This window comes from Ambystoma mexicanum, chromosome 3q (genome assembly GCF_040938575.1).
Source record: "Ambystoma mexicanum isolate Mex_15411 chromosome 3q, UKY_AmexF1_1, whole genome shotgun sequence".
In the NCBI taxonomy this organism is placed as follows: domain Eukaryota; kingdom Metazoa; phylum Chordata; class Amphibia; order Caudata; family Ambystomatidae; genus Ambystoma; species Ambystoma mexicanum.
The window spans coordinates 748155811-748168439 of NC_090926.1; the positions used below are offsets into that span (position 1 = coordinate 748155811).

General features: G+C 46.4%; 1 protein-coding gene across 9 annotated transcripts in view; it reads right to left on the reverse strand.

Moving 5' to 3' along the window:
* EXOC7 (exocyst complex component 7) overlaps nt 1-12629 on the reverse strand; it is a 704768-nt gene that overhangs the window by 640705 nt on the left and 51434 nt on the right. For all 9 annotated transcript variants that reach the window (XM_069654713.1, XM_069654709.1, XM_069654707.1 and 6 more), the window contains exons 2-3: nt 7380-7445; nt 1080-1264 (exon numbers count right to left, since the gene is read on the reverse strand). In XM_069654713.1, the coding sequence (XP_069510814.1) occupies nt 1080-1264; nt 7380-7445 (251 nt within the window). The remainder of the gene's footprint in view (nt 1-1079; nt 1265-7379; nt 7446-12629) is intronic.

Here is a 12629-nt window from a genome sequence, read left to right on the forward strand (position 1 = left end):
GGTCTGACTGCTCAGCCACAGCTACCAGGTCAATCTGGGTGGTACAGACTGCTACCAAGTGGGTTTACTGCTAACACCTGTAGTCTTAAATATTTTGCAGTGGTCCCTAAGGGAACTGCACAGGTTTCTGCCTAACAACTACGTATAGACACAAGAGTGTATTACGTGTTTATCACATCTACACTCTCCTTTTTCCATTCAAGACAAAAGAGGTGTAGGTCTCTCTTTATGGAATTTCAGTAGCAAACCAGGCGCCATATAAAAAGTGGTCTACTGTCTTTCATCTATCGTTATCCCATTGGGGATGGGACCTCAAGATATGGACTCAAACATTGATGGATGGCACAGGAGCATAGCTCAGGGGCAACGTGCTCGTCTTGGAAGCCAGACGATACGGAGCAACACAGGTTCGATCCCCGGGTCCGCGCTTAGAAACCTCTGGGTATTAAGCGTGTTATAAATAACCTATCATATCATAACTACACAATAGTTCTAGACGAGGGTCAAGAAACTGGATACATCTGGAAGTCGGGGCACAAAATGTGCACTCTCCACCAGCCATTGACTAGTGATATTTGACTCTTGGCGAGTAAGAAATGGTGTGCTGTGTGTATGAATAGCATTGAGGTGGCAAGTGACTTTTTTTATGGCAGACTAGTACCTTGCAACTTGAATTTTTCTCCCATGTGGGAGCGAATCCTTTAATTAAGGTCCGGAGTATGTAAATGTACACATCACTCCAGGTAGGGCATCCAGAAATACATTCTGTCTCATTCTCCCCCCAGAAAATGTCTTTAGATTCAGCCTTTAAAATACACAAGGTCAAAGTGCTACATTTGTGAGACCTTTAGAATGGGTCACTGCAATTCAGATACACGCCTCACCAATGTCTTGTACCACTACCTAGAGTTTACTCATTATAAATAAAGACATTTTCGCTGGACTGCTAAGATTTATAGCTGCCACCTCTCTTTCAACTCTTCCAGATTTGTATTAATTTATTTCAAATATCTCTATAAACAGCGGATGAGAAGCAAGAAGGCTGTTTTGGCGGCAGACTGAGTGTACATGATCCTCACCCTTCCTTTATGATCTTCTCTGTGTCACTGGCTACATGGTAATAGCTGATCACATGGTCCAGGCAGGACAAGGTCTTGTCCACATTCTCCTGCAACCTCTGGAGGTTCTCGGTCTGCTTGTGTACAGGGATGATCGAGTTCTCTAGCTTCATTAGGCGACTCTCAAAAGAAGAGAGGATGGAGACCTAGGGAGGAGATGAAGTCAGGGAGTTAAAATGGCTGCTCTGCTAGACGTAGTCACAACTCACAGCCGTTGGTAAGTGGAGTACACAGTGAGACAGTCAGCTTATAAAGGGCACATAGGACAAATATGGCTTTTCAGCACTGTTTAAGAAATGAGGCTGGAGAATCAGGTCTCATACCCAGGGACTTTACAAGAAGCAACAGATCAGAAGGTACAGCCAACCAAAAGATGCAGTTAGTGCTGGAAACCTGAAATAATCACAAGCTTTAATATAGTAGCAAGCAAACTTTCACTTAACAGCAGTCACTCCCTGTGCAAAGAAGGACTGCGAACACTTAAAAGTAGGAGGGAAGAAACAACCTGTGAGGGAGCAGGAGTGAGGTTTATGGGGACAGAGAATTTAGGCCATCAAAGCTTAAGATACATGAGCCAGTGGCAAATGGCAGAGCTTGCACTAACCAGCATATAGCGCCCAGAGTCCTCACTACTGATGCCGGGAGGAGCCACTTACGTGCCAGATTACATGCTGAGACGTGCCTTTAAATTAATGTCAAAAGAATGTTCACAAAAGGAAGTGCCTCTTTCTGGACAAAAAATGACTGCAATGAGAAATGCATTTGTGCTTTGATTAAACATCTTCCTGGAGACAATAGGTGCCCTTCTTTAAACACAGAAAGCCTTGCTCTGGAGCTACCGTCTGCAGACCACAAAAGTAATGTGCACTGTCGCGCTAGGTGGCTCTTAATGACTAGACAGAAAGCGCAACGGGTCAACTTTCACCCCAGACGTGTGCAATCTGCAGTCACAGGTTCGAACTATGGGAAGGGCAGACTCTGCCCTTCATTTTTCCAACGTTGGTAATTAAGAACAAATAAATACAGCATTTAGAAGCAGAAATAATCCTGCACAAGGCACTTTATATAACAGCATTATTATTATTACTGACTATAAAAAGATAGTCACTGGTAAGAGATTATTGTGAAATGATGTACACGGAAATGTCTCTTGCTGCCAATGCACAAGTGTGCAAATGAAACACTGGCATCATTCTACACCTCTGAACACATACACACTTGCAAGGTGGCTGCAAGTTAGTTAATGGAAGAGTTTATTTTGGTTTAATAGGTTTGTTCAACTAAAATATCCAACAAAAACAGGAAAACTATCAGCTCTATGTGCTCCAAAAAACGAAAACATGCCCTTTATCACTGAAACATTTCAGAATTGTTACCCCAGTCATAGGCCTTTTCACTACAAACTGCACAGAGGTATTTCCCGAGTTCCGCCGTTTCTCTTTCAAAGACATGATTAATCTAGATGCAGGTCACCACACCAACTCAAGCACAAAAACTCACTTAGGACATCAGTCCTATGATAATGTCCTTAGACTAGCTCCTTTTGAAGGACCACATTCCTCAGATTCACAGTGCAATTGCTAATAAAAGAGCCTTATAAATAAGTGAATTCACACAGGCTGAATGTATTCTCTTTTGCTTGAAACTAGGAGCATTTACAAGTATTTTCCATTTGCATAATTTGATGGAAAGATACTACCTGGAAAGGGGTGTCGTGGCAACTGCTGCTGCCCTGCGATGTTTTCGGACGACGCAGAGTCACATTAACTCAAAGATCAAAAGGAAATTAAGCAAGATATTATTTGTATTTGTTCTCCATGACGGGCAGCTGATCAGTGTGCTGCATCCTACCCCTCTACCATCTCCCCCCTTGAATGTAAGCCAGCTCGGCTTGAATTTGTGGCTTGCCACCTTTGCCTGCATTTCCTGAAATTATCGGGGCCCGAAATCTGCCTTTTGCTCACTTTTGTTTGTTTTTCCACCGTGTGCGTGACACAGCCCGTTAATTTTTGGATCCTCCCCTAGATGCTCACGCAGTTCGTGGATGTGTTGCTCTTGCTTGCGCACCCCCTGAGCAGAAATTTAAATCTAGTTGCCCATTGGTTTTTGTGGGCTTTGCCTGATTTCGTCACTCTTCAAGATGGCTGCTCCTATTTCACCAAGAGGTGGCTCCTTCCTCTACATTCAGAGTAGCCCCCTCGGATTGGCCACCAACTTCCTCTTTGGCCAACCAGGTACACCAGGAGGCGTGAGCCAGCACCAACAACAAAGGCCCGCACAAAGACCCCCGTCTGCTGCCTGTCCGCTGTAGGGGATTTTCTTTCACCTCCTCATTTGAGCAATCATGTTGTTGCTCCCACACGCTTCAGTTTCACCTGGACTACTGATACCTTCTTACTCCCAAGCGTACACCCTTTGATTGCCCTGAGAATTTGAATTCAGCTGTGTTTTCACCTACTGCTACCTATCCTGACCCCTCCCCTTGGCCCCCCCCCACCCTTCTCTCTCTCTCTACCTCACCCATGGCGCTCTCTGTTTCTCCTATCTTCTCTAACTATTTGATCATTGACTATCCTTCCCTTCTCATTAAGTCTGGCAGGAAGAAGCTCAAAAAGGATATCTTGTTTTCTAACCCTGGTCTCCCAATCGCTGACACTTATACCAACGATTCCTCCAGACAGACCCTCACCGGCATCCTCCTTGTTGTTCCTTCACCAGATCTATGGACTCTTCATATGATCCCTGCTGGCCCCACTTCGACTCAGGTCATCATTTATGTCTACCGTCTTTGTCCAGGGCCCTCAGGCCAACCTCCTCTTTGACAGACGCTTCCCACGCCTCATACATTACCTTTCATCTCCTGCTGTCCCCCCCCCCTCGCCCGTCCTCGGCTTCCTTGCATCCCCCTCACCCCCTCTTGGCTTCCTTGCCCTCTCCTCCTTCCTCTCCTGCCTCGCCTCGTGCTCGGTCTACACCTCCTTCACCTTTGCAGGGTGTACCTCGTATCTGTACCCATCCCCGGAAGTCCTTCAAGGATGGCAACCTTCTCCATATTGCCACTCTCAACTCTCGCTCAGCTGTCAAAAACTCCTCAGACATCTGCTGCCTCCTGGAAGAACTTGACCTCGATGTTCGCTGTCTCACCGAGACATGGTTCACAGCCAGCTCCGTCACAAGCTTTGACACTCTCCTCCCTGTCGGGTACAAGATCCTCTCCGCACCCACATCCACCTCTCTCCTGGCCACTTTCTTACTGTGGCTACTATCTATCAGCCACCTGGTCAGATCACCTCCTTCCTCTCTGAGTGGGGGGGAACCTCTCCTCCTCCCTCCTGGCCTCAACCAATCAACCCATCCTTCTTGGTGACCTCAATATTCATCTGGATGCTCCCTGTTCCTCCTCTGGACTCTTTCAAGACCTCTGCGATTCTCTCACTCTCTCTTTCTATTCTCCACTCTGGCCTCACTCTGCAGGGCACATGCTGGATGTTTTGATCTCCTGTGAGCTCCTCCTCTCTATCCCTCTGACCAATCATCTCTCCTGGAGTGATCACTCCCTCCTTTCCTCCCATCTCTCCCTCTCTACCCCTCAGGCCAAGCCAACTCCAAACACTGCCACTTACCTTCTCGGTTAACCGACTTATGAAATGTGTGTCAGTTGAAGCTTTCGCCGCCACTTTCTCTCCCCTCCGCCTCCTCCTCTGGCGGACTCGCATCTTGACACAGCCCTTTCCATGCTCTACTCTTCTATCTCTGATAAGCTGGATGTTCTTGCCACTGTCATGAAAATCCGCTTGAAGCCCAAAGCCAAGTGCAACTCTTGGTACGACTCCGAGCTAGCTACCCTTAAGCACAAATGTAGGGTGGCTGAGAGGAAATGGTGGGCTTCTTGTACATCCTCTGACAAACTGGCCTGCCGCCTGCTCCAAAGGCAACACCGGCTCCTTGTCGGAACTAAGAAGAGAGCCCACATCCAATCCCGCATCTCTGCGGCATCTAACAACTCAGCGGAACTTTTAAAATCTGCAAGAAGCTGGCCAACCCTGCTACTGCTCTACCTCTCCTGTCGCCTCTCAGGCCCTTTACATGGACCTTGACGCTCATTTCACCTAAAAAACCCAGGACATCCGGTCCAACCTCTCGTCTTGGCCCCCCCTTCCCCCTTCTCTATCTGCTAACTCTGGCCCTCCTGCATCCACCCCCTCCCTCCTTCTCTTCGTTTCCTCTTTTCTCCCCTGACAAGGTTTCTAGACAAGTCCGATCTATGAAAGTCTCGTCAAAACAGGTTCTTCCCCATTTGTCTAAAACCATGAAGGCCACATTGACACCCTTGCTTCTTCTCTGGTCATCTTCTGGAAGCTCTCCTTCACCTCTGGAGCCTTGCCTTCCCCTCCCCTCCCCTCCTCTCTGAAGCACTCTCTTGTACACCATCTTCTCAAGAAACCCACAGCTGACCCCTCATGCCCGGCTAACTATCGCCCGATTTCCATCACTCCATTCCTGGGCAAACTCCTGGAAAATCTCCCCGCTTAATCTTCACACAGATTCTGTTGGTTGTCTCCATGACCATCAGTCTGGCTTTAGAGCTACCCGAAGCATGGAAATAGCTCTCCTGAACATCCGTGAAGACCTACTCTCCAACCTTGACTCGAACATCCCTTCTGTCCTCATCCTACTCAATCATGCCAGGTCAACCGTTTCTGTGATAACCTGGGTATCACTAATCAGGCCCTGGCCTGGCTGACCTCTTTCCTCTCTGATCAACCCTCCCAGGTCCAACTTGGGTCCTTCTTTTCCTCTATCTCACTCTCTACCTGCAGTGTTCCCCAGGGGTCTAACCACTCTCCCTGGCTGTTTAACCAATACCTGGCACCCCTTGCCCAACGCATTGCTGCTCCCTGCTTCAACTCAGCTCGTTTTCAGGCTTCCCTCTGCCACCTCTTCTCCTTCTCTCATCTCCGACTGTCTGTCTGCTATCCAGGAGTGGTGTGCCATCAATGATCTCTGCCTTAATGCCAGTAAGATGAAGATTCTCCTCATCGGCACACCTGCACCCTTCTTTCCTGTCACTCTCTGGCCGGCCTCCCTTGGCCCTCTTCTTGCTACCACCTTTGAGGCCAAGAATCTCAGGGTCATCCTCGACTCCACGCTTCCCTTTTCCCCACACATCTCTGATGTCTCTAAGGAGTCAAACTACCAACTGCACCTCCTCAGAGGTATTCTTCTTTTCCTCTCCTTCCCCCAGAAGCTTTCTAAATCTGCCTGTTTCTACTCTCAGCCCTCTGCAACTCATTCAGAACAAGACTGTGAGACTTGTCCTTGGCCTCAAGCCCTGGGATCTTATCTCTCCAGCCCTGAAATCTCTTTGTTGGCTCCCAGAGGCTGACAGAATTACATTCAAAACCCTTTGCATTGTCCAAAAGGCTTTCTGGGGCCTGGGTCCAAAATACCTTCAACTCTCCCTCCTTAAATACCTTCCCACTTGAGCCCTTCACTCCTCCACCGCCAACTCCCTCATGGTCAGTCGCTTCACCAAGCAACAAGTTGGGGTAGATCCCTTTCCTCGGCTGGGGCCTCCTTCCGCAACAGCCTCCCTTCCACTCTGACACTTGAGGAGAACCATCTCCGGTTCCGGAAGCACCTCAAGACCTTCCTCTTTGCTTCTGCCTTCGCTCTTCCTCTCCCCTGTGGATCTGTCTGATTCGTCAGTGTGCACCTGGTTACCCTCTGATTTCGGGCCCATGTCCCTGCCCACCCAGCCACACACCCGCACTGCCCCCTGGATATCCTTGCACTTTGGTCAGTAATTGTACCCCTACAGTCCCTCTACCTGCACTTATCAGACACCCTTTGTCTGTGCCTTAAACCGTGCACTTGCCACCTTGCTGGCTGTACTACCACTTGTTTTTTTTTATCCCTTGCTCAGCACTTTCCACTCCTCCCCTCTCCGTTGCACTTTCCCCCTTCCCTCTCCCCTGCACTTGCGCATTCTCAATGTCTCTGGGCCTAGCAAGATCTCTGTTGTATCCTCCATTGTTCCCCTCCCTTGCCTGGTCACGCTCTGAAACATTTGTGTATGGGAGCGATACAAATAAAATATATCAAGGAAGTACAAATTTAGGAGTAAAAAGAAAGGTCAATCAACGAGTACATGATCCAATTCAGCAATCAGCAAGACTCATCTAAAAAGCCCCAGACATCTCTTGGGGAAGGAGCATTAGAAGGTGGGGAACAAGTTACCACAAGCTGGACTGGATTTACCATGTTTTTAGTCAACTGGTCACTTTTGTCTAGGCTGTCTTTGATGAAGGACAAGGTCTCCTCCTCCTGTGGCAGAAAGAGAAAGAAACAACACTGAAGACAGAATAGAACAAATGGAAATACATGAAGCAAGAATCTTGGTTATATGTGATCTTGCCGAAAACAATTACAGAGAGTGGTAAATTTCATTGTGGAAAAAATACAGAAAACACCAGATATCTTTTTTTTTTTTTATTTGTGTGTTCCTCCCCGATGCCCCCCCATCTTTGAACCCTTAAAAATGCCACCCCAAACACATCCCAACCAATTTTAACCGCCTTACTCCACTACTCTTTATTTATTTAAATAATGGTCGCTGTGTTTTTCAGCGTTTTTGTCCACTCTGGAATTTACCACTCGGTTATGTTTCAGATATTTCGACTGGATACCAGAATGTTGCAATATTACACCTTCAACCCATCAGAGTATCCAATTTGGAACATCCCATTACAGACCCCATTTTTAATCAAATCCCCATTTTACTGTTTCCCTCCTAATACCATTTTAATTCAGCCACACTTCCCTATTTTAGCTGCCTTTCCCAATTTCATTTTTTTTCACAACCCATTAACATTGCCCATTTGCATGAACTAGTTTGTGTCAGCCTACTGTAAAACCCCATTTTATCTAACACCACCATTCTAGCTCGTACGTGATCTGTAGTATCAGCGATCCGCAGTGGGTGATACCTGGGTATTTGCTTCAGCCTGAACGTAATATATTTTATTAACTTTATTTACACTTCTGCACAGAGATACCTGATATTCCCACTATTTCGTATTTGGAAACTTGCGTTTATTCGTTTTACATCCTTTAAACTACTTTTTTCAGGGATTCTCAAAGCAAGATTCATCATGCAATATCCATGGCACCAGGCTATTTGGGACAGACAGGGTTCGAACTTGAAAAAGCCAATACGGCCTGTAGCGAGATGGAGTAAGGAGGCTGACAAGGCGTTATTTTGGCTATAGGCTTTTATTCAAAACAAAGAAAAGAACCTATTCTCTCCCTGTTTCTAGATGAGATTTCCCTACCTCAACACAGAATAACTCGGGTGCTAGTGAGGATGCAAGTCAAAAACAAAAACACCATTCTCTGTCCAAACCACCTAAGCCATCCCTACTGTTAGGGAGTTTTACTAAAGTCCACCTAAGGTAGGACAATAGAAGACTCTCCTTTCAGTGTACAGGGCTCCAAATCTTAGTATAGGTATGAACTACCCAAAAGGTTTGGTAGCTATGGCTGAGCAGCAAGGATTATTTTAGGAGAGATTATAAAGAGTACAAAAACCTTTGAGCATACAGGCAGTCAAGAAGCCACTTGCAGTTATATTTAAATATAATTATTTATAAAACATACTAGGCAGCGTTAAGTTCACTTTTCAATTAAGGTAAGTAAAGGAAAACATGTATACATACATACAGTAAGGCTTTTGGAGAGGTAACTCAATTTAATGCTAAACATTAATTTGGAATTCAGATAAGTGAAAGTTTATTTAGGTTAGAAAAAGTACTCATCAACCAACAATCAAACTGATAATATTGGTAAGTAAAATAACTTGTTTCACACTGGTAGAATAGCTGGGAGCAATTTGAGGTAAGTAAAGCACTTGGCAAATAATACTTTGGAATCACTGGTTCAAGGAAGAATGAATGAATCAAGACCAACACAGAGCAGGTGAGACTAGCATTACATTCACAGAGGCCTTAGGCTTTAGAAGTCCCTCCCTATCTTGTTATGAGAGTCTCAGAGTCAGACTGGAGAGCAAAATATATAAGGCACAAACTGTAGAATGTCGAGAGTTCCAGAAGAAGACTTGTAGCAAGTAACTACAAATCTTGGTTGGGGAAAAGGGTTCAGGGTTTTCGTAGAAGGCTCCCTATAGGCGCACAGGCGTTAGGCCTGGGCAAACGTGTATGGGCAAGCTCGCGTTAGGCCTGGGCAAACGTGTATGGGCAAACTCCCAAACATAGGAATTACCACCTCAGCATCACAGTAGCAGCAGAGCAACCTTAGGTAAGTTCAACCAGGAGTCTCACATTACCTTCAGCATGAATAAGAAGTTGCAGCATGAAGCTTCCGTGATACAGCAGCAGCAGATCCAGTCAAAGGATTCTTGGGCAGACTGGAGAAGGGACAATGAATGGATCTTTGCAGCTGCAGTTGAGTGGAGAGACTTCAGACATAGGATTCTTTGTGGTTCTATGGTTTTTGTGCCCTTTTCAAAGCACCAATGAAGAATGGTTACAGCCCGGTCGACTCAACGTATTCTCTCGGCCCATCTCTCGGGTGAGGTGACTTCAAGGAGCGGAATCTTGCCTCTGGGGATCCAGAAAGAGTTCACCAAAATTTCAGGAGGGTTCACTCTCCGTAAGACGATGCACTGCACACTGGCCACTGGTGCCAGGGTATTGGCGGTTTGCAGCCCATGAAGGTCACAGCTCGTCGTGGGATGGCTTGAAATGCAGGTCATCTTCAGACAAAAGACAAAGAAGGACCTTCCCCACCCAGCACGGCAAAAGAAGAACCAAGAAAGAACAGACCATTTCAGGGTATGGGAATCCTTACCCCCCCCCATGAGGAGAGTCTCTCCCTATGAGATCCTCCTACTTTTTACCCCCTTAGGGGGACTATTGGGTAGCATCCTCACCTCCCTAGCCCCATAGGGAAGGGCTCCCCACTGGGGGAAGTGACGAGAACCAGTGAATCGTCACAGGCCACACACACATTGGCGGTAGCGTGCCATGGAAAATGATTTCCACTGCCCGTGGAACTATGTCCTCTTGCTCACGGCTTTTGAATTTCTGCACTTTCAAAGCCATGTGCATCACCGTCGCCCTCTCGGCAGCCTTTGACATCACCAGCCGCAGCATCCTCACTGACCATGGGATAGAATCAAAGGTACATCTACGAAACCTAGAAACCAGTCTTAACATATGGGTACATATCGCACTCCATGCTCATGCTAGATAGCCGATGGCAAGGCCACCCATCCGCACGCATCTTTCACAGCACTTATAAGACACATTGCACAACACCTCTGCCATACGAATGCTATCCCCACGACACAAATTCAGACTAGCTGGACACATAAGGAGTCTCCTGCACTCACAGTTTAGGGGCGACCAAGTTCCTACTAGCTACCCATATCGAACTAGCATGTGGATAGGTGCTGTGAGATCGTCTGGAGAGAATGAAAGACTTCCCTAAACCCTTATTCCCCAAAACCATGGCCCTATTAACTCCTCCTCCCTCCCAACCTGAAACTACTACTGTGAGTTATTGCAAAGTCTCTAGAACCTCATCTGGAAGACCAGATAGGACTGCGACAAAGAAGAGCCAAAGAAACATACAGAACAACAGTAGAAGAGTTTACCAAAGAACTGTGACGAGGAGGCCAGTAGGAGGCATCAAGATAACTTTAGAGGCATTGACGACAAACATTGATGCTACTCTGTGGCGGCCCCAGCAATATAAAGCAAAGAGAGGAAGGACTAAATGTGCTCTGAAGCAGGAAGAGCAGCGAGGGAAGCTGGCGTCCATCCTGCAGGTCCCTAGAAATTCAAACCGCCGCTGCCCGAAGCCTCAGTCGGTTTTGGAAAAAGAAAATGAAAAGAACTACGTGAGCCACAGTAAACCCAACTCACTACCGAAGCAAGAAAAATCCAGCTGTGGCCAGGCCAATAAAACACGCAGAGACTGCCGAAGCAACGGCTCTGTTGAGCCGCACAGACCAAAGAGGAGGAATACACAGGAATATGTGCTGACCGGGTACAGAACCAAAAGCGACCTGAGACCCCGGTAAGTACCGGTAACACTGCCCAGTGAAGATACAGGTAATGGATAGAAAGCCGGGTAGAACCAAGATTCAAATGTTCCTCAGGAGTGATCTCGCTCATCACAGTAATGATACCCAGAGAACCAAGTGTCAAGTATTCTTTGGGCGTGAACTCCCTCATTACAGTGGTGACACGAAAAGCATGAATGAGTGTCTTGGGAATGAACTCCCTTGTCAGAGTGGGAAACGCAACATATGTGAAAGATGCCAACAGACAAAGAACTGTCGAGGAGTAATTTCTCCAATACTCAAGACATTAAAAGCCCCGACAGAGTGCCCGCAATAAGAAGAGTGGATAAAACACCCTGTTGCTCACAAATCCTTGGGAGGAAGTAAGAAGACCTCTGAAGACGTGTGCAAATGACTATCTGGGGATAGTCTCCAAAACGCTTTCAAATAGACCTGGAGAAGGGAGTCATTCTCCTGGTCCAAGTGTATTTGGTAAATATTCAAAGACCTGACAAAGGGCCAGCAATAATAAGAGTTGAGAAAGCCTTAACTCTGCTATTTGCCAATCTTTGGGAGGAAGTAAAGAGATTTCTAAACTTGTACAAAGGACTATCAAGAAACAGTCTCCAAAACTCTTCCAGAGAGACCAGAAGAAGAGTCACTCTCCAGGTCTAACTGTATCTAGTAAACCAGACCCTATTGCAAGAGAATGCTGTTAAGTCAGCTTAAGACTGGAATGTTTCACCAGGGGAAGGGAACCATTTTAGTCGCTTTGATAAGATGTTCATGGAATCCTTTTTGGTTTATTTCTTAGTGGTATGTGTTGGGTAGAATGTCATTAGTACATATCTACAGCTTTTAGTTTTTAACTTTCAACTAATTATGTGTATTCTATTATTTTCAGAATCTGACGTCTATGCTGTCCTGTGCGTTCTTCTTCTCTGTGCCTGTGCCTTATTCCTAAACTGAGCTGAGCTTGGGTCCCCAATCAGAGTTTGTTCGCAATATCGAAGTCTGATCCTGTAAAACAATTAACTATATTTCACAACATCATACAGCTATTTGTCCTGATAACCCTGGATCCTGCTGACCTGTCTGACGGGGTCTGCTGATCTTGCCTCTGCACGGGTAAACATTCCCAACTGAGAGTGAACTTCAGCACACTCCCTCCTCCATTTTCTTTCCCCCAGCTCATTTCTCCCTCCTCTTACCTCCAGCCTTCGACTAGCAGATTGAACGGGTCATCTAACCTGGAACTCATACTTAGGAAAAACACCTGGGCCAGGCAGTGAAGAGCAAACGTTAAGGTTGCTTTCTGTTTGCCTGCTCCTGTTCCTGCTACAGAAAAATCTACATCCAGGTATGGTGAATCTACACCTTTTTGTTTGTTTGTTTATTTGTTTATTTGGTATAGCGCAAAACCA